This window comes from Mauremys reevesii, linkage group 20 (genome assembly GCF_016161935.1).
Source record: "Mauremys reevesii isolate NIE-2019 linkage group 20, ASM1616193v1, whole genome shotgun sequence".
In the NCBI taxonomy this organism is placed as follows: Eukaryota; Metazoa; Chordata; order Testudines; family Geoemydidae; genus Mauremys; species Mauremys reevesii.
Window position 1 is genome coordinate 16059355 of NC_052642.1, and position 22469 is coordinate 16081823.

The window sequence follows — 22469 nt, forward strand, 5'->3', positions numbered from 1 at the left end:
TCTCATGGGCTCTGTGGCCTGTAGTCAGCCCAAAAAACTGTACTGCAGTTAAACAGCTGCTTAGTTTGAGCCCTGCAAGTCTACGTCAGCTGGATCAGGCTAGTCACAGGTTTTTAAGTGTAGTGTAGACATACCCTTAGTGCACAGCAAGTTGGACTGTTTGCAATAGCTTTACCTCAAAGTGCACTCACTTAGTAGTGAATTTTGTAGTTGAAAAACTCTTTTCCTGTAGATTTGATTCAACTAGTGACCACTAATCAGTGTAATTATGCGAGTACTGAGAGTTTGGGGGAAGAGGAATGCAAGAGGAAGAAATCCCCCCTCATTCTTGAAGCCTACGTGAAAGGCGATGCAGTGAGCTTGTTCTGACCTGGCCCCAACAGCTCCCTGCTCTTTCTGTCCATTCCAGTAAAATTTCCCCCTTCTCACCACTCTGGGGAAAAGGAGCCTTTAAAGGTGCAAACACCCCTTTTCTTCCAGCCAACTGGACAAAGAGCCATTTGCATAAAGATTGCAGTGGGCACAGTCTACTGAATTGAAATTAATTGGGTTGTTCAACAGCCTTTTTTGTGTCCTGTGGATTTTTACAGATAAATAGAAGTGGATGAATCTGCCAAAGTGGGAAGAGATGTTTCATTGGCACAGCTGCATTAAGTGTAACGTGTAAAACTTCTGTGTGCCCATAACAATTCTATTTTCTATTTTTTTGTTTAGATACTTCAAAGTATTGCCAACCATGTCTTGTTTACGAAAGAAGAACATATGCGGCCTTTTAATGACTTTGTAAAAAGCAACTTTGATGCAGCACGAAGGTAATCCCCCTGGTAGCTTACCTGAGGAATTTTTGCCACACATCTTATGTAAAAATATAGAAAGCAAACAGAAAAATGCTTTCTCATGGCTCTGTGGCCTGTTGTCAGCATGCTGGACTGATTTTTCCTTGCTAATCGGAGCAATTGGTTTTCTGTCTCCCCTTAGGTTTTTTCTTGATATTGCATCTGATTGTCCTGCTAGTGACACTGTCAATCACAGTCTCTCCTTCATTAGTGATGGCAATGTACTTGCCTTACACCGTTTACTTTGGAACAATCAGGAGAAGATTGGCCAGTATCTTTCCAGCAACAGGTAAAAGATTTGAATAGTATGTGGGAGGGAGTTGTTGATGCAATTACAGTGCAAGATGACAAATCAGTTAATTCATATCCTGGGGATTGGCATGGGCAGGTTGACTTTCTTTCATTAGCTATTACTTAAAAGAGCATTGTACTAACCTACTTCTCTTATGAATTTTTTTTATCTGAGGAGACCATTAGTTTGCAATATCCATAACTTTCCATTGCAGTTCTTCAAATTACTGTTAGCCACTTACAGTAATCTACTTGTTTGCCTATCTCTCATTCATATTGAGACCTGTGCATCAGTTATGCTTTCTACTGTGAACAGATTTCTTATAGTTGTTCACTAAAAACTGCAGTATAAAATTTAACATTCTTTACTTGCCTAAAAATAATTGGAATGATCAGCCAGCTCATTCATGGTAAAGGGAAGTTACTGGACAAAAATCCGGAGGGGTGCTGAGTGGTTAAGTAGGATTTGTTGTCTCTTGTAAGTAATATATTGTCTCTAGAGATCACAAAGCTGTTGGAAGGCGACCTTTTGACAAAATGGCTACTCTTCTTGCCTACCTGGGTCCACCTGAGCACAAGCCTGTGGCAGACACACACTGGTCCAGTCTAAATCTCACCAGTTCCAAATTTGAAGAATTTATGACTAGGTAATGTAGCTACTTAAAGTTTAAAAAAGCCAACTCTTCCAGTTTGACGTTATCAGTCTTTTATAATTTTGATGTAGCATGTACAATAACTCCTCACTTAACATTGTCCCGGTTAACATTGTTTCGTTGTTATATTGCCGATCAATTAGAGAACATCTTGTTTAAAGTTGTGCAATGCTCCCTTATAACGTTGTTTGGCAACTGCCTGCTTTGTCCACTGCTTGCAGGAAGAGCAGCCTGTTGGAGCTAGCTGGTGGGGGCTTCGAACCATGGTGGACCAGCAGCCCCCCTAAGTTCCCTGTGCAGCAGTCACCCAGCAGGCTATCAATTGCTGGGCAGTTCAGGTGTCCCTCTCCCCACTACCGTGTGCTGCTCCTGCCCTCTGCTTTGGAGCTGCTCCTGGGAGCCTCCTGCTTGCTGTGCAGAGGTGGGGGGAAGAAGAGTACTAATGTCAGGGTGTCCCCCACTCCTGTACCCCATCTCCACAGAGTGGGGACGGGACATGACAAGGCTAAGGATGGAGGGAGCTTGTTGGCAGCAGCTGCTGTCTCAACTTGCTGATCTACTTAAAAGGCAATGTACTTTAAGTATGCTGACCCTACTCTAAGAGTCAATGTGCGTCTCTCACACACACACACACACACACACACACACACACACACACACACACACACACACACACACACACACAGTGTTTCTGTGTCTCCCTATTCCCCCCATCTCTCGCTCACGCTCACACACACACACGGTGCTGTCTCTCTTCCCTCTATTCGTGCTGCCTTGTAAAGTGTGAGGCTACATTAACAATGTGTTAACCCTTTAGGGTTCAGCCGAGTGCTAGTTCATCATTTAGCAGTAAGGCATTTCCTGGGAAGTATCCCACTCTCCTCCACCCTTTGACTCCACCACCTCAACCAAGCTTCACAATAGTCTTTTATTTGGTGAAAAAAATTCCCCTGGAACATAACAATAATTCTTATGTGGAAATTGGATTTGCTTAACATTGTTTTGCTTAACTTAGAATTTTTCAGGAACATAACTACAACGTTAAGCGAGGAGTTACTGTATATACATAAGTACTTTCATACCTAATGAGGTCTTTCGGAGGGGGTGGAGGAAAGAGAGGTAGAACCAAATTTAAAACATTTGAGTTCTTTTCCACTCAAAAATAGAGAAATAAACTCCATGTGAAGTGATTTTTTTCCCCCACAAATGTCGGCTCATCGGTAAAATGGAAAACTCTAAGAAAACAGATGTGTTGTTATTTAAAAATTAGCTTAACAGTATTTAATGAAATGTTCAGACAGTTTTTAAAGTGCAAAAGTGCAGTTTTTTTTCCTAGAAGTCTATGAACAAATGATGTCAATGTAAAGTAATAATTGTGCTGATTTCTAGGCACCAGGTACATGAAAAAGAGGAGTTCAAGGCATTGAAAACATTAAATATTTTCTATCAAGCCGGGACGTCAAAAGCTGGCAATCCTGTTTTCTACTACATTGCTCGGCGGTAAGGAAACTTTTATCTTTCCTTTCTTATTATAAGCACTGTAATACCAAAAACAGCAAGTGCATGTAAGACAGATATACGTACTTCTCACCAAACAGGAATTTGTGAACATATCTGAGATTTGAGGTGAGAATATACTCTTGTGGCCATCCAATTTCCTGGATCAGAAATTTATCAATATAAATTGTATGGGCACCCATCCCACAGTGTCTGAATGCCTGTGGAATGTATTTAAAGTTCATTGTGAAAGGGTTACATTTACCTTGGGAAGCGAAAAATTCAAGGTCAATTAATATTAAATTACCCCCACAGTGCAATTAGATGGTACTAATGTTAAGTCATATCAATAACTTCCTTCTCTTCAGAATTTATTGCAGAAGAAAAATTGGGAATTTAAATGCAAAATGAGGTGGCAAAACATGTCATGGAATAAAATTTTGAAAAATACTTAAATCCTATTTTCAGTAGTGATTTAGTCACATAAGACTTAAGTCTCATTGAAAGTCCCTGGGACTTGTGCTCTCAGATGCTTAAGTTGTTTTTGAAAATGGAACTTGGGCTTAAGTCACTTCGATACTTTTGAAAATTTTATCCATGATCGTTCGTGTTGAGTTGCTTCCTTTCTATAAGAAAAGGATTTAGTATGACATGGGGTGGTCCATATGATGTGTGCAGAAGTCTGATTAAGGAAATGGGGAGAAAAATCAGTGTAAGTAGTGAAGAATAGACTACAAGTTTTGCAAACTATTTAATATTAGAACCCAGGACTGTGGATATTTTAACTTTGGTCTTTCACCATACTGGAACAATTCACTAAAATAATTGATGATTTTTGCTACACTAATGTTGAAGGTTTCAAGAAATATATCTGTCACAGGATTATTCTTTTCAGATTACCAAGGCAAGTATTTCACTGTAATCTTTTTAATTTTTACATCAGTTTTACTAATATTAGTGAAATGATTTAACATAGTTATGCATAACTAAGTAGTATTACTTATTGTTGATTACACTTTAAGCTAAACATCACCAAAAATGCAAACCAAATAAAGTTGAAGTCTTGATCTTGACAAACAAAAAAACATAGTGTGAATGACAAGTGGAACATACAAGGATATGAGATATCAGTGTCTCTTGCAGGAGAACAAGCAGGCAGTTGCAAAGGGAACATGACATCTTTTTATGGTTATCTGAGTTTATTAGGTCAAAACTTTTGGTTACTCTTAGAATTATGCACATTGGACACATGAGGATAGATACATAGGAAATAGGGTCATATTTACATAATTTGGCTTTTATGGGGGGTACGTATACTTATTTTAATACACTTGATCTCCAAGCTACATTTTATGTAATAAGACTAATTTTCATAGCTTACCAATATTTGTAATACATTTGGAATATGAGTTCTATTTGACAATCAGCTTGTTACAGTTTGTTACAGTAGAAAGTCATACAGTATTCTACATTTTTTAATATAAAATGCTTGGATACTTTTTGATAATATTTTGAGAAATGTAATAACTTTACAAATTGAAAGTACTTATTTGAACATGGTCATTAATTTGGCAAACATAAGTATAGTACCACTACTGATCCACAATATTAAAACTCTCTCACAATAGTGAAGAACATGTTGAAATGATAGAGGTTAATTGAAGTCAGAACGGTGATTTATAGAGAATTTGGACTTCAGAACTTGATTGTACTACCAGTGATTAGGAAGTAATGAACACTATTTTTATAACAATTAAGCAAGCAGTTACATTCACAACTAAATAACAGACACAGTAAAAGATGCAATAGTCATGAGAGCTAAGGTTGTAGCTGCTGAGCTTCCTCCATGCTGCATTGTGCCTGCACTATTAGTGACTGTTCCATTGTTTGGCTGAATGCTGGTTCCATTAATAGGTTTAGTGTTGGCAGTCATCTTTGCTGCAGAGAAGCTAGGAGTCGCGATCATTGCTGTTGTATTTGCTGGAGTGACTAAACGAACCTCATTTAAAAACATGAGAGGCAGGACTACACAGCACAATTTCAGCAGCATCTTCTCTCTGTATTAAACATTTCGCATAGTTAGTATTTTCACGTTGTCTGGCATTCTCGAGCTTTGCTAATACAAAGTGTACATTTTTAAAAGAAAAGAGCTGTTCTGTCATGTTAACTATTAGATTATTTTTCAATTGAATCAGTTAATATCCCCTAGTTACTTCTTTGTTTTATCATTTTTCATCATTCTTAACTGTACACTTTGCATCACTGCATGTTTAATGCAAGGGAAATTATACAAAGTAGAATGAAGTATTTTACCAAGAAACAGAATCTATAACACTTGTACTATGACAATATTTTTTGTCTTTGTTTCCAAGATAAAATTATTCACGCTCAACTTGCAGGTACCAGTGTAAAATTGCAACAGTAATTGACTGTTTAGTCAATTTTACCACAAGATAATAATCCATACCTTATTCCAATTTCAGTTTCTTATGGTGAAAGTAGATAACAGCTTCTGAAGAACCCCTCTGAGCGCAGCCTCTAAATTCACAACTGGTTTCTGCATTTATATATAAATTCTCGAAGATGTCGTCATAAGAGCTAACAAGTGTTTGGCTCCAATATTTGCATTTGAGTCTCTAATTTCCAGAGCAACAAACATAACGAAAATTATACCCAACATCAATGAAGGAAGTCAAATAAATGTTGAGGCTTTTTCCTCATTCCGGAATACTGTACAGTATTAGAGTTCATAAATAAACACAACCCTCCCCCATCACTTAAGGGAAAATGCATGCTACATACTATTAAAACGTCGGTTAAGTATTAAATGGCTGAACACTTCCAACTCAAATACTTTCATAACTAAAAGGCTGCTAGATTTGGGAAGTATCTGGGGATAGCTGTGTTAGTCTGTATCCACAAAAACAACGAGGAATCCAGTGGCACCTTAAAGTCTAACAGATTTATTTAGGCATAAGCTTTCGTGGGTAAAAAACCCCACTTCTTCAGATGCATGCCCAAATAAATCTGCTAGTCTTTACGGTGCCACCCGACTCCTCATTGTTTTTTTAGATTTAGGAAGACTTTTTTAGTCCAAGAAATCCATTGGGGCGGCCACTTAAGAAATGAAAATGTGTGACCTGTTACAACTGCATGATTAAAAAGTCAACATTATTTTAATAACACTTTGCACTTATATTGCATTTCACATTTTGAAATCACTTCACACAGGCCATTTAGGTACAACTAGTTAGTTAGAATCTCCATTCTGGGGAATCTTCTTATTCCTTGCCTTGGGACTTAATTATAAACCATGGGTATAATCTGTATAGAAATGAGTTTGAAGTGGCTATCCTTCAGGCCAGTTGCATGTTTAGGAATCCTCTTGGCATGACCTGAGCTAGGGAATGCTGCCTAAGCAGCATAGAGAGCCTCTCGTGAAATTAGGCTCCTCATCTTCCTCCTGGTGTGAGGTCTATAGTGCTGAGAGGGAAACCACATGAGAAAACGCTAAAAAAGATCAGATTAGCATTAGCAGGGAAAACCTGAGGCTTGAAGGGGATGATGCTGTGGAGAATTGCCTTCTCATCACTCCACCCTCCCTCAGCCCAGCTATTCTTCTCACTACCATACAAGAGGTTTTCATGGAGTTGGAGGGAACAGGTTGAATAGTGCTATTGAGTCTCCTCCCCGCTTACCCCTTTTAGCAGAAATGCCACAATTTTCTGCTGTCTAAGATTTTTTTGAGACACAATCTAACTCTTTGAGGACTAATGAATGGCCATCATTTTGGCTGAGAGAATGACTGAAATAAGTCTTTTCAGTGTCTGAATTGAAAAGTCAGCTAGCAGTATGAATGGCTGTATACGAAGTGTGACTATTGAGTAACCTTGTAAAAATCAATTATGAAAATGAGCAACTAATAAACAGTGTATTCTCGTATGGTACCTAACTTGCATTAAATAGTTCAGCATAGTTGAGGTGTTTCACGTATTTCATAATGGAGACAAAGATTAAATTTCAAGTTATTTAAAATAGGTGGCATATGAATACATGGCCATTCTTGACCTTTACTGATTTTTATTCAAATATTATTCCCTTGAAGATTCTAGCTTATGCAACTAATTTTTAGTTTCCTTAGGAACACTGTGCAGCTTCATTGTACATAGTGTGGCTTTGCTGGAGTGCCTTACTGTTTAATGAGTAATTCTATACTAGGAGGAGTCAAATTGAAACTCAGGTTTGTCTGAGCATTGTGGTTACACTGATTACTGGAAAAACAACTCTTCCTTAAAAGCTTAAAGTAATTAAGGTAAAGTGATATAAAGTGAGCACAGCACTCAGATTATGAAACAAGCCTAGAAGTCTTAACACAATGTGCCATTTATTTACAATTATTTCATTTCTCCCAACAGAATCCTTAGGCCTTGTCTACACCCAAAGTTGCAGCAGTTTTGTTAGACTTTCTTTTTTTGGTCCCTATATGTATTCCTGTGTGGGTTCATATGCATTGCATGCAGCGGAAACTGGAGAATTCTAGCAAGTATTGTCCGTTGGTCTTCACCTCTGCAGTTGCTCTCCTTGTGTTCCATACTGAGGTATGCAAGGGGTGGTGCAGACTGACACTACTCCAGTTACCGATACATGACCTGAGTTGGAATCCTCCAGTGCCAGGAACTGATCCTCTTTGACATTCTTTCCTATAAATATTTGCAAGTTTTATGCTAGTTATTGTTAATAGTTTTCATAGATTAGTAGTTAGTTAGAATCTCCACTCTGGGGAATCTTCTGATTCCTTGCCTTGGGACTTAAATTATACCCAGGCTCCTGGGCTTTAAGAATTTTCTCTCTTGCCACGGCTCCTTTTTGGTCAGTGACAGCCAGCAGTGCTGCCTCTGCTGCCTTAGAGAAGCTCATATTTCAGCAACATGCAATATTCACTGATCCTTTCCCAACCGAATGTGGCAGATATGAGAACTCTGGCTTCAGAAGTACCGAATGGAACGTGCCATGAGACCTCAGTTGGATTCAGGAATCCCCCCTGCACGTCTGCCTGAGACATTGAAGCGCATGCTTCCTAGCTCAATGTATGACACAGGAGCAAGAGCGACTAGAGCGAAGGACTCTTCGTCTGGGCCTTCTTACAAGAGTAAGTGCTATTCTCCTAAGCAAGAGCTGATCCCCTCCTAGATCTTCTAAGAGAAGAGATCTTGTCCAGTCTGGGCAAATCTTTGCATCCAGGACACAAGGACTTGGGTCCTCCTAAGCCTCATGACCATGATCAAAAGGCACAGAAGAGGAAGTCTCCTACAGCACTGACCTCTGTACTAACTAAAACAAAGCATAGGGAGCTAAAGGGTCATGAACTATTAGTATTGACGGTAACCAGGGGGTTGGAGGCTCCATCACTGGTGGTACTGTGGCAAGCCCAGAAGGAACCACCTACTACCAAGTGTTTTTACACCAACTCCTGTGGCACATAGCGAAGAGAGACAGCCTTCTAAGTCTCCAGCATCCGACACTACACCAGGGAATATCTTCATCCTCCTTATCTTGCAGTCCCTCCCTGTTGTTGGGATCAACCCTAATGAGAGAGAATCTAACACCACAGAGAAGCTCATCTCCCATTCCATCTATTTAACTGTAGTTTCCTGACACTGGTACTGACTTGCACACCTGATGGAACAGGACCTGACCTGACCTGACCACCTCATTTTCCAGAGAGTCAGACATTTCAGTGGAGTCATCTCCTCCTCCTCTGAGGGAGTTCAGTCCAGACAGAAGTTTGAGAATCTCCTGCATCCAGCCTCATCCATTCAAGTGGGAGGGGATCCCCACTCTCAGGGCCCAATGCCTTGGGGACCACCACAACTTATTTTCGATCCTTCAGATTGGCCTTATTGGGGACCCTGAGACCCAGAGTCCGTTGATCCCATCGGGAATCCTACTCACCCTTCTTCCCCAAGAGACCAATTGAAGCCACCTGAACTATGGAGGAGGAGACAGACTAACTGGAACTGCTGGTACCAACTAGTAGTTCATCTTCATCACCTGAGATGATTGCTCCAGCCTCATGGCCACATACAGTACCAGGAGCTACTTCAGAGAATAGTAGAAGAGCTCTAGATCCCTTTAAAGAAGGTGCAGGACTAGCATCACAAAATCTTAGATATCCTACAGCCTATGGGAGCTAGCAGTCAACACCATATTGGAACTGGCAAGAATGGTTTAGTACATGCCAGCCACTTGTGCCTCTACCTCTAAGAGTACAGCTAAGAAAGCCCTTATTCCCTTTGTCCTGGTTAAGGGAGCAGAGGTTTTTTGTTTGTTTTTTTTTTTCCCCTCCCACCCTGACCTGAACTCCCTAGTCGTCCAAGCAGCCACAAAAGATGCAAAACCAAGGGCCACATCCACTGGCAAAGAGTCCAAATGTTTTTTTTTAATTATTCTAAGTTCTGACTTCAAAGATAAGTTACCCCAGGAGGATAGGGCCCAATTTCAAGTCCTATTGATGAAGGCAGATTAGTGGCAAGAACCTTGCTCCAAGTTGCAGTCAGCTCTGTTGATACTGCTTTGAGATCCATGTCGACAACTATAATGACATGCCAGGAATCTTGGCTACACTTCAGGACTCCCCAGGGAGGTACAGAGCACTGTTATCCATTCCAAATACACCATAGATTTCATCTCCCCACCCTCTCCAGAAACCCCGTCCCTGTCTCTCTTCAGGGACACTTTCATGAGGAGATCCTCCTTCAGAAGATGAAATCCCTCCTACAATGGGGAACAACAGAGCATGTATCCCTTCAACATCAAGGGAAAGAGTTTTACTCCATATAGTTTGTATTCCCAGAAAGCCAGGAGGATTGAGACCCATCTTCAGCCTGTGACGACTGTCTCTTTAGTTGCAAGATAAAATTCCACCTGGTTACATTGGCATTGATAATAACATCCCTAGAAAAATACATGGTTAACAGCTCTCAATATGAAAGATGATTTCTTTTGCATCAATATTCGGCCTTCCCACAGAAGTTTTCTCAGATTTGTGGCAGGCCATGACCACTCGCCATACAGAGTACTCCCATTTAGCCTTGCAACTGCACCCAGAGTCTTCATAAAAGTGTTTTCCATAGTAGCAGCACACCATGGATGGGACAATTCCACACTCTTCCTCTGTCTAGAGAACTGGTTTCTCACAGGTACATGTGCAGAAATTATAACATTGGCCTCATTGCTTCTCCATCTCCTCCATATTCACAGACACCCAGAGATGCTAGAAGTCCACTTTGACTTTTTGATGGCAGTTCTACAAGCAGCCATATCACCTGCATCCTGGCACCCTCCCCTTCTCTGACTACTGCTTTTCAGCCACCCACAGTGGAATACACATAGGGAACATCACTCAAAGAGGAGAGCGAAGTACTTATCCTTTTTAACTGGAGTTCTTCGAGATGTGTGGTTCCTATTTGTATCCCACTACCCACCTTCCTTCCCCTCTGCTTCAGATTGTCCTTGGTTTTGGGTAAGAGGTGGAACTTCGGTACACATTCAAGGAAAGCATCTTCATGAGAACAGACTAATGGACACTACTTGCTAGAAAGCTTGGTTCTCAGTCATATGGAGTACATGGTGTACCCACAGTGGAATACAGATAGGGATCACACATCTTGAACTCCAGTTATGAGTTAACTAATTAATTTAATTAAACAGATGCAAAATCCTGTGTGGACATTCTTAATTCAGTTTATGCCTGGTTTATATTGATTTAGCTTACTTTGATTCTAGGCAGATTTAAGCTAAATTGATATAAGCCAGGACTAAATAGAATTAAGAATGTCCATACAGGGTTTTGCAGCCATTTTAACCAAATAGATTTGTTAAACTTACTTGTAGCTAAATCAGTGAAACATTGTGTGAAGACAAGATGTTAAAATATGTATGTAGTGCTAAATTCAGTGGAGTTTTAAAGAATTTGGTAGCTTACTGTCTCACCAAACCAGCTGCAGCATCTTCAGTGGGAGAGACCATTGCATACAAGTTAGTCATGGAAATAAATTTGTCATGCTGGTGGGTTCTCCTGGTTACCATTTGTTCAAGGATGTTTTTAATAGCCAACATTTTGGGTAGAGTCTGCCATAGACCTCAAAATTATTCCCAAAATGTTAATACGTGATTCCCAGAACAACTAGTAATCTGGCAGTCCAATGAGAGACTTAAATCTGCTTAATTTTGGTGCCTATTTGAAAAAAATGTCTTATGTTTGTCCTGTGAAAAGAGGAGTAGTCAGTGATGTGTTGGAATGTACTCTTAGGATTCCATGTTAGAGTTCCAGCACCATTTTTAAGGGTGAGCTGGAGTCACTACTTTTTCCTCTGATAGTTTTCCGTCCTCTGAGTGATACCCATTCATCCCTGCCAGAAATGACTTATCCCTGGGGTTTATACAAATATACTTTAGAACAGGGGTCAGCAACCTTTCAGAAGTGGTGTGCCGAGTCTTCATTTATTCACTCTGATTTAAGGTTTTGCATGCCAGTAATACATTTTAACGTTTTTAGAAGGTCTCTTTCTATAAGTCTACAATATATAACTAAACTATTGTTGTATGTAAAGTAAATAAGGTTTTAAAAATGTTTAAGAAGCTTCATTTAAAATTAAATTAAAATGTAGAGCCCCCAGGACTGGTGGCCAGGACCCGGGCAGTGTGAGTGCCACTGAAAATGAGCTTGCGCGCTGCCTTTGGCACACGTGCCATAGGTTGCCTACCCCTGCTTTAGAACATACTTTTTCCTTCAGAATGAATCAGAAGTTAAAGAGAACTTTTTTGCAGGAACACTTCCCAGGTTAGAGGTAGGGTGACCAGGTGTTTGGTTTTCAACTGGAACACCCGGTCGAAAAGGGACCCCTGAGGCTTTGGTCAGCATCGTTGACCAGGCTGTTAAAAGTCCAGTCAGCGGTGCTACGGCTCCGTGCTGCACCCCAGAAGTGGCCAGCAGGTCCGGCTCCTGAGGGGTGCGTGGGGGACACGGCACCACATGCTGCCCTCACCCCAAGCACCAGTTCTGCACTCCCATTGGCCGGGGCAGTGCCTGCGGGCGAGAGCAGTGCGCAGAGCTGCCTGCCGTACCTCCACCTAGGAGCCAGACCTGGTGGTTGCTTCTGGGGTGCAGCACCGTCCGCGGTGCCAGGACAGGCAGGAAGACTGCCTTAGCCCCCCTGCTGTGCCACTGACCAGGAGCCGCCGGAGGTAAGCCCGAGCCCCAACCCCCTGCCCCAGCCATGAGCCCCCCCAAACCCCTCATCCCTGGCCTCACCCCCCTGCCTCAGCCCAGAGTCCCCTCTCACACCCTGAACCCCTCTGCTCCACCCCCAACCCTAGAGCCCCCTCCTGAACCCCTAATTTCTGATCTCCTGCCCCAGCCCAGTAAAAGTGAGTGAGGGTGGGCCACCGAGTGAGGGGGAATGTAGTGAGCGGGGGGGGGGGGGCAGGGAGCTTACAGGGAATGGGACTAGGGCTAGAGGGGGAAAAACCGTTGCAGAGTCGGTTTCCTCCATTTCTTCTTTTCCCTTTTCCCTTTGATGTGAGAGCTGTTGTGTTTCAGCCCCCTCCATTTACATCAGAAGATAGGGCCTGGTCTTAAGTTCATATCTCTGATGTCTTATTAAACACACCTGGTTTCAACCAACAATAAAAGGCTGTTTGTTTGCCACATCTTTCTCTTCAGTTTTTTTCCCCAGCACAAACTGCCTCATTTCATGTCAAGGAAAATAAAATTCATAAGTTAGCTGCTCATCCACTTCAAGTAGGAAATTGAGCGTGCAAATGCCATGGATAGATAATCCATCTAACAAAGTTCATGCTGTCTGGGCTATAACTGTGCAAAGGAACAGAGCCAGCTCCAGCGTATACAGTATATCTTCTGTAAAATGATTTGTCACATTGTCTGTGTATTCCTCATTAGTGATGTATGAAAAAGCCATATCGTTTGAAGAGAGGAGTTCTTTAATTCCTGGAAATAATGGTGGTGGTGGGGGGGTGTATACATATGCATAACATTTACCAGCACTTTATCTTTTGTGGTATACTTTGAAAGTACTGAAGAAAAGGTGTCTACAGTTAATTCATTACATAAAACTAATGTTATAATTCTGGGGAAAGACTAAATAGTATAACCATTCAGGCTTAAAAATGCCTTCATGGTAGAGGTTTTCTAGGCACATAGTACATTGCTGTTCAAGTCTGTTACCAAACATTGAGAGATTTGGTGCTGAGATGTTCAACTTTTTTTGAATAGATGGAGCTATTGGACACTTAAGTGGTTTTACTTTGTGCAGCAATTAAAATCTTCTTAACCCTTTTCTGGCTGACAGCTGCCCATCACTCATCAATGTTCCATTGGAATGCTGGCACTTAGAGGGAAAATAATCAGTATGTGATATACTCTTCCATGTGCATTTTGAGAGGTATGGTGCTGAAGGGATACTATCGGCATGTTTAGGCCCAAAGTGTCACTTCCTTAAAACAAAATAAATCCCATGAGGCATCCCTATGGAGAGAAGGAGGAAGGGGAGAATTTAAGAGTGAAATAGTTGTTTTAAAATGTCTCTTCACCAGGGACCCCAAATACTTGTTTAAATCTATATTTGTACGGCATCCTTAGCAAACGCTTCTTGGGTTAACTTTCTGTTGGAGAGAGACCTCTCCCATATGTGCTGTGTTTTTTATCTGGTAATAAAACTGGGATATTGTCAGACTTGAGGTATCTCAAAAAAGGAGTGGCTGAGCAAATTGATCAGCAGGTCACCTGGACTTGCTGGTATGCATCCAAGAGTCCTGAAAGAACTTAATAAGTGAAGTAGCTGAGCTGCTACCAAAAATATTCAGTCTGTCACCAAAATCAGCTGCTGTATCAGAGAATTGTTTTCATCATTCGCTTTTAGCAATTAAGTCCTATTTTTGCTTTTCAGCATTTGTTTGGGGTGAACAAATAACTGAAGTTGAAAGAGATGGTCGCAGTCCGGGGGCTGCATGCAAACTGGTTGTCAAAGTAAAAGGTTGCATAATGGTGTACCAGGAAACACTTGAGTTTAGTTGCTTGTTTTGTAACTGTGGTTTCCATTTGTTGAACTTTACCAAGTTGTTGAGTACTGCAATTGAGAAACTTCAAGTCATTCAGTGTGCTAATAGATAGTCATTGTGGAGCTCAATCCTGCAAGGTGTAGAACACTTGGGGGTTCTTCAAATATTCCACTACCTTCAGTAGGAGTAGAGGATATTTCTTTAATGCGTTACTGCGTGCCTGCAGCACCTCACAAGATTGCACCCTGTGCCCTTACACGTTGAATGTCTTAAGATTTCACTGCTAAGGGAACAAACTGAATACCATTTGAAATGTATTTTCCATATTGACTTGAACAAATGACCAGGAAGAGTAGTAAGTTAATTATTTGAAATGTAAAATAAGTGTTGTCCAGTGGATAGTGCGAGAAACTGTCAGAAGGCCTGGATTCTATTTCTGACTTGAAAGTCATTCAACTTTTTGTGCTTCCCTATCTGAAAATTAGGGATAACATGCACTTTTGTAAAGCACATAGTAATCTTTGGATGAAAGTTGCTATGGAACATTATGAATCATAGTGATGTATATGTGCAGCTCCCCTGAGGTGGCAGTGAACGTAGTCCTGCAGCTATGCCACCTGTGTTCCACTGTGACTTTACTAGAAATCTGAAGCTGTGACTTACCATAAATCTGAAGCACCATCAAGTCTGAAAAAGTCAGTGATGAGCCAAGAAAAGCCCAAGGAACTTCGGGGAGCTGTTTGTGTAATGTGTACCCACAGCCATTTGTAGTGCAGCAATAGTTGCACAGTTTTATTGTAATTGTTCTATGCGCTGCTGAATTAATGTATAAACTGGCTTTCATAACATGCCCACAGGGGGGAGTATTTGCCTGTTAGGCAGTCAACACATTTTTAACTAACAGATCCTAAGATCAGGTGTATAAACGTTAATGTTGATATATTCCTACATACAAGTTGAAAAAGGTGAACTCGTAAAGCTAAGTAGGAACCACTGCAGTCAGGGTTTTTTAATTGGGAGTTTACTAGTAGTTGAGCACTCATTGAACTAGGGCAACTCTAGAAGATAAAAATAAAGACAGAATTATTTAACTCTACTTACTGGCTTGCTTATGGGAGGGAATAGTATGTTTATATTTCAGAACTTCCTACTAATATCCAAGTAATAAATCAGACAAAATGCAGGTTTTAATATATCCAGCTCTCTTCTTCTAATGTTCATTGGGGAAACAGGCACAAGTTTTACCAGGAGATTAAGATTTTTTTAAATGTAGTGGTCCTGGAAAAGGTGCTAGTAGACTGACAACCCTGGAGATTAAATTCCTTCACAGAACCACTGGAGTACAAATGGCAGATTTTCCCACATACCATTCAATGTCCCTCAGTCCTCACCTGGAAGGTCCACTTCTAGGAATGACAGGCATTGTTTGGTTTCCATTCCCATTACATCCTTGGCCTCTGTGCTGACGCTGCCAAGAAGTCATTTTTGTGAACTTGTCCTTTGGGAGCTAAACTGGCATTACCAATGCATTTATACATAGCCCACTGCATAGTAACTTCTCATTACTGGGCTGGATTTGAGCAGTGATCTAGAGGTGAAAGGCTCCATCTCCCGTTTCCTTAGTTCTGTTCCATCAGCATAACAATCCTGAACAACAGTTTTGCAAAAAAAAAATTCTGTGCTTTCTGGTCCAGGTGGAGACCCCCAGTCTCTTGCACCATGGACAGGCTTCTCTCTATAGCAATAGACACACAGTGGAAAGACAAGGTTTTGTCCCTGGAGCTTATCGCATCACTGATATGTAACATCTTGCAGAAGCTGATTGGCTGTCTTGAGATACAGTGATTGCAATAAGTTATTCCTATCTAACTGAACCAGAATCAGACTCCTTGCACAATAATGCCATGTTTTTGGGTGAAGATTTTCTTGCATTTCTTGATGGGTACAAAATTTTAGCATCCTAATATTGTATTACTAGGTAGCTGATAAGGAGATTCCTCAGTCTGTGAAATTGTTAATGGCATGGTCCAGCATCCATCAAACAGGAAAAGTACATTTTGGCATATGGTTTTAAATACTATTACTTTGCCCTGTAGAGTTTTATTGATCTTAAGTTTGTTTTCCCAGAAAATAATGTGTAAAATAGCTTAACCCATCCCTCCCAAACGCTGAGCAATGTACCCACCTCCTCACCAGAGTAAGTGCTAATTCTTTTCCTAATAATCCATACTTGCTGTTCTAGCTATTTAGGATCATTTTAGCATAGTATTCTTTTCCACATCTCCCCTCTTATACTTTTCAGTTGTTAAGAGGTCTCAGTCCAAAACTTTTGTTAGTAACAGATTAATCTTCAGTACTTTCCATGGCATACAACTAACTGGGGGAAATGACGACCATCCATCTGGGTTCCTGCGTCACACAGCAAACTCTGGTCCCACTGTCCTTAAGCCACCTCTTCAAAACGGTACATGGGACTCGCCCATGTTTTCTGAGGAACCACTCATCCCTCATGATCACAGCCTCCCGTAACAGCTCCGTTCCACTGGATCCGTGGAACTGTCAGCCTCAAGACTGGCTTTCTACTTTAAGAGACCAAGCCTTCTTGGCTTCAGGCCCACAAGTTCTCTTCCTCCAGGGGGCTGGGATGACCGCTAGTTCCTCTAATTAAATCAACCATCTAAAGTGACAACTGTTGAAACACTTTGTGGCTATCATATCAGTTCTTGTTTACTTGTCCTTTTCTTTCTGCACCCATCACTGAGATCGTTGTTCCTTTTTTAATGCCTGGTACTCAAAGGTAATTTTGATAATTCACCACCCCCATTATCTCTTTTTCTGTGTATTGTTATATTTTCTTTTACCAATCTCTTACTTTAGTAATCTCCATTTCAGTTTGACTTTGTATGCTCTTTTTATTCGTAGGCGCTCTGGTGATCTTTTAATTTAGCTTTAGCAAAGTAGAAATATCAGTTTTGTTTTTATAGTTTTGTCTGTCGTTCTTGTGCTAGTGCTGTGATGTTGTTAATGCTGCTTGTGCTGCTGCTCTTGGAGCGCCAGTGTTAGCTGAACTAGCAGAGCGTGCAGCGTGTTGATTCTGTATGAGTAATGTCGAAGTCTGCTGAAAGACCACAGGCTCAGTTCAGTGGCGAAAGCACTCGGCCAGGTTCATTGTCAACAAAACACAGCGCTAGTGCCTCATAGGAACTCCGGGTACCCTAACCCATGTATGCCCACAATAAGGTGCCAGCTCAGCTAACATAACATAATGTTATCCCCTAGGCCAGTACAAAGATGCCCCTCCCTCCACTCTCCTTTTATCCATTAGTACAAATAAGTTGCATTATTACATTTTATATGCTGTTCATTATTATCCTGTCATTCCATCCTTCTCTTACGGGGGCGTCAATGTGTTCCTGTACCATCTGTTTGTAGTTACCTGAGAGCTCTGGGTGTTTTTGTTCCATCCGCTCAGGCCAGGAGTGTGCTTACTTGGTTAGCCAATACCTGGCATGTTACTATTCTGCTAAGGCCAGGCCTACTTTTGGTTCACCCTGGCAGCTATGCCTAGGGTTCCAGCAAGGCCAACAGCCTTTATTGCTTAACAGTTAGGAGCACTGCACTCCAAGCCATATCTCTGAAGTCTTCCACCATACATGAGAGCAAACCATGAGCAGCGGCAAGTAAAGTGCAACACGAAGCTCCCTCATGCCTCGCTTCCGCTCATGTTCATCTGCTGTCTTAGAGATTGTTGTGAGTATTTCTCTTTGGATACTATCATCAAAAGATTGAGAGCTAGAATTATGAGTGAAAAGTATTTTCTTTGCTCAGTAGGATGTTGGTTTTGAGAGTCAATAATATATGGCTGAGGCTCTGGGTATCTGAGAACCCCTGACCCCGCCATGGCAGTTGAGGTCAGCTGAGGTGCTTGAGTTAATAATTCCTAGATTTAAAACAAGAGGGTTTATAGAAGGGTATTCGGGGTGCTCAGTTCTGACTCACTCTGTTGATGTAACGTGGGAACGCGTACTTGCCTTCCTGGCTAAGGGCAAGGCCTGTCTATTTAGCTTGCTGTGTTCTTAAACTCCTCTATTTGCCTAATGGAAGGAGAGAGTAAGGGGAGAGGAGAAGTTGTAAGATACCTTTTCCCCCCAGATCTGTACTACCCCTGTTTGTGTACTGTAACAAATGTTGTACTTCCAGAAGGGACATCTTATAAGTAAAAATATAATGCTCGTAAAATTGGAGGGACAGGATGAAATATTGTGACCTTTCATGTAGTTGTGCATGACTCTTAAAATGTTCAGTGAGGCATATCTCAGAGAGGGATGGAGCCAATTGGGAAGGCCAGAGTGGGAAGGGATTGGAAGGACAGTCACTATCATGACTGGATCCTTTTCAAAACTGGTCAGCTGAAACATTGTGAGTCAGAGTTTTAAGTGAAAGCTTAGACTTATTTTTCTAAAACTGGCTTGCTGTCCTTCCTTTGGCCAGTAGATTGAAAATCAAGAAACAACTCTGTAATTATCTAGATTTTGTTTTGTTTGCTCTTTAGTGAATAAAACTGGATATTAAATATGTGAGATTGCAAAAATGGACATTGATCTTTTCTTATATTGTGCTGCTTTTCTATAAGGATGCTAATGGGAGCCAAAGATCAAGGTACAAATAAGAAGGGTAAAGTACTGGGGAGAGCTCTGATATTGAATATGAGGTCATATTGAAAATTTCAGTTCTCTTATTTTGTATGCAAGACTGGCCCAAGTTATCTGAGGAACCACTTGGTCTCTCATGGTCATGACTTCCTGTGACAGCTCCATTGCACAAGTATAGTGGAACTGTCAGTCCCATGTGATTTGTTTCATAGACAGAGTTTTCTTGGTTTTTGGGTCACAAATTCTGTGTTGAGAGGTCAGAATGACCACAAACCTCAGTTCCTTCAGAGGACTACACAAAACCCATTCCTTCAGACCAGCCTTCCCACAGTAACACCAATAAAAATCAAATGCACAAATCTAGTCCCTGTAGACTAGAGGAAATAAAGATCTTTCTGTGTGCTTAATTCTGTGGTGTGCTCCAATAAAATAGTGATGGACTGAGACTCAAGTTTTGTTGTTTAACTGAACCTTTTTGTGTGCCCTCACTTGTTTAAGAATAAGTTTCTTCCTCCCCAAGACTTGCCCCCATTTCTGCCCTCTCCTCCACGAGAGACTCCAACTGTTACCTCCTTTCCCACAACCCAACAATTGTTGGGTTGTGGGGAAAAAGGCATATTCTCTAAGCAATGTGTGCCCTTCCTGTTGGCTACAAGAGATTCAGCTGAGAGACTTACCGTGGGTTCTCCATCTGTGTGTCTGAGCTAGAGGTTGTTTTAACAACTATGGAGTCTTAAAAGGCTGCCTTGGTTGGCGCTCGGCTGCATATTTGAGAGTTGGCATCGTGTCCATGGGAACTGGTTTTGTTCATGGGAACTGGCATTGACATTGTTGGTCCTCTTTCTTGACTTTGGACCAGTTTTTGTCCTGTTTGTCTGCAGAAGTTGTCTTGTATGAACAGTTCCACATATGATGAGAATTTTCAGAAACTAAGAACAGGACTATTAAAGGGTGACACTTAGAAAGCTGAGCATTTTGAGCCTCGTTAGGTTGGATTACATGGTTCCCCCTCCCCACACACACACACACTTCTTGCTGAGCAGCAATGAAGAAGGAATAATCCATCATGGGTTACAAAGAAAGCTATACATGATAAATGGAAGCATGTACATTTAGCATGTACTCTCTAGACAGGAATGGAAAAAAGGTGAACTTGGTAAGAAAATGAGAAGATTTTGATGACCAAAGTGCTGCTAGAACCATGATTGATGCTTGGGAGAGCTAATATGGGAGAACAAACTTTTCAGAAAATATGTAATTGAGAGTTCTTACAATATTGAAAATGTAAAATTTAAAACCAAAAATTGTACAGAGACCAGCTATGTAGGTTTCTGGCTGTTTGATTATATGAACAAAACTGTTTTATTTTAACTGCAGAATAGAGGCATATTGTAATTGTGACATAGCAATATGGCGAACAACTTAAAAAAATGTACCTTAAAACATTTTAACAGAATTTTAAGAGCTTGACTGCTAAATAGAACTGCAAGGGATTTTAAATTGGCATGTCTTTCCTTAATACAAGAATGTTAACCCTTTTACAAGGCATAGCTAGTATATTTGTTGTATTGCCTTTTCAATGAGGCTTCATTTTAGAGTATCTTAATTACTCAGTCCCGAATATTTGAGTACAGATGTGAACAGATTAACTTTGAATGGTCATGTTTAATACAAGTAAATAAACTGACTTGTCAGATGTGAAAAGCCTTTCAAGAGAGAGACAGGATTTTTTTTTGTTTGCCAAGAAAGCATGCTGAATGCTGGCACACTCCAGGCAGTACCCGAGCATGAATCCAAGAAAATAATTTACTTTTCCTCTTCTTTGTCTTGTTCGTTCGTTTCTAGAATTAGTACCTACCATTGTAAATGCTGCTTTATTTATTTATTGTGGTTGTGTGTTTAAAGTTCCTTGAAACAAAAGTAATGTAACAAATAGCTCCCTGCTCTATGTAGGTGTGTTACTTTTACTGTCATGCTTCTGTCCATTGTGGTATTTAACACCTATCAATTTTTGAAGAATCTGTAGTAGCTTTTAACGAATTTAGTTGAGATCCCTCTCCCCCCCCCATTTAAAATAACACGGGTAATAGTGGAGTGTTGCTTCTAATTGGACAACCCCAACTTATTTTTAATTGCTGTGAATAACATAAAATTGTTTAAAAACTAGATAATGCCATGTGATCAATAAAATACTAAATCTGCCCTATTGTGTATATATAGACTTTAAATATTTTTAGATGAACCATCTTTCAGACATGATACCAATAAGAACATCAGGCATTTATATAGAACCCATCACGCTATTATCACAGCTCATGCCACGTGGCTTGGGTTAAAAGCAGAAAACCACATATAAGGAGCAAATACCCCAAAACCCAACTCCCTGAGAATCCCATAGCTTTAATAGTCATAGTCTAGGAAAATCTTGGTACCTACATAGCATGCAGGGGGTAGTGATAAACTAAACACTGGTGGGTAATGAAGCTGACAATGGGGTGACAACAGAACTGGAGTGGCTAGGAAAACACCTTAACAAAGAGTTGCATACGGCATAATATCACATAATTTAAGAATTAATCTGAAAAGGTTGCAGAGCCTACTGAAAGGATGAAAACGCATCCGACTTGGTAAAGTGGTGCCGAGAAGAGTTGACTTCTTAGCGTAATGACATTGGTATCAGTGATTACATGTGGAAAAGTAGAAGAGGGGCATTAAATCTACAGCAAAAGAACGCATATCAGTGATGCAATAGTAAACATTGAAGGGATTGTAGCAGCTAAGCCTCCAGAATGAGAAGTTGTATCACCTTTCAGTGTCGACTTCTTTGGAAGTTTTATGGTTGATGGAGCATTGTCCGTGTTGGGCTGGGTGATGAAGACTGTCTTATCTTTGTCGTTGCTGGTGGGGTGGGTGGTGGTGATTGTGTTGTCTTTGTCGTTGCTGGTGAACGCTGTCTTATCTTTGTCGTTTCTGGTTGGGTGTGTGGTGGAGACTGTCTTATCTTTGTTGTTGCTGGTGGGGTAGATGGTGGTTGGGGCCTGGGATTTGTCCTTGCTGGTCAGCCGGGTGATGGAGGTGGTCTGGATGTCGAGGGCAGTCTTGTCCTGGGTGGTCTGATCGTGGGCTGTCTTATCCTTGCTGTTGGTGTCAGTGAGGGCAGTCTTGTCATTGTTTACACTGCCAATTAAATGGAGCTCACATAGCCCGAGAACAAGGACAGCCAGGTGTGATTTGAACAGCATCTTCTATTTTGGGGCGGGGGGGGGGGGAGGAGGGAGAATGTGGAACAAATATCACAAGTTTAAAAACTTTGTTTTTCTGGTAATCAGCAGACTGATCTAGCTCCCTGCTCTCCTGATAAACTGTACTCATACAGTAAAACATTGGCCTATAAAGAAAATCCTGTTTGCAACTGCTATCAGAGTTCCTCCTTCCTACCTGAACACACTGCATTGTATGGC

The 22469-nt window shown here is 41.0% G+C and overlaps 1 protein-coding gene across 6 annotated transcripts in view; it reads left to right on the forward strand.

Moving 5' to 3' along the window:
• NF1 (neurofibromin 1) overlaps window positions 1–22469 on the forward strand; it is a 165520-nt gene that overhangs the window by 74946 nt on the left and 68105 nt on the right. For all 6 annotated transcript variants that reach the window (XM_039507432.1, XM_039507435.1, XM_039507434.1 and 3 more), the window contains 4 exons: window positions 715–812; window positions 979–1125; window positions 1628–1774; window positions 3170–3280. In XM_039507432.1, the coding sequence (XP_039363366.1) occupies window positions 715–812; window positions 979–1125; window positions 1628–1774; window positions 3170–3280 (503 nt within the window). The remainder of the gene's footprint in view (window positions 1–714; window positions 813–978; window positions 1126–1627; window positions 1775–3169; window positions 3281–22469) is intronic.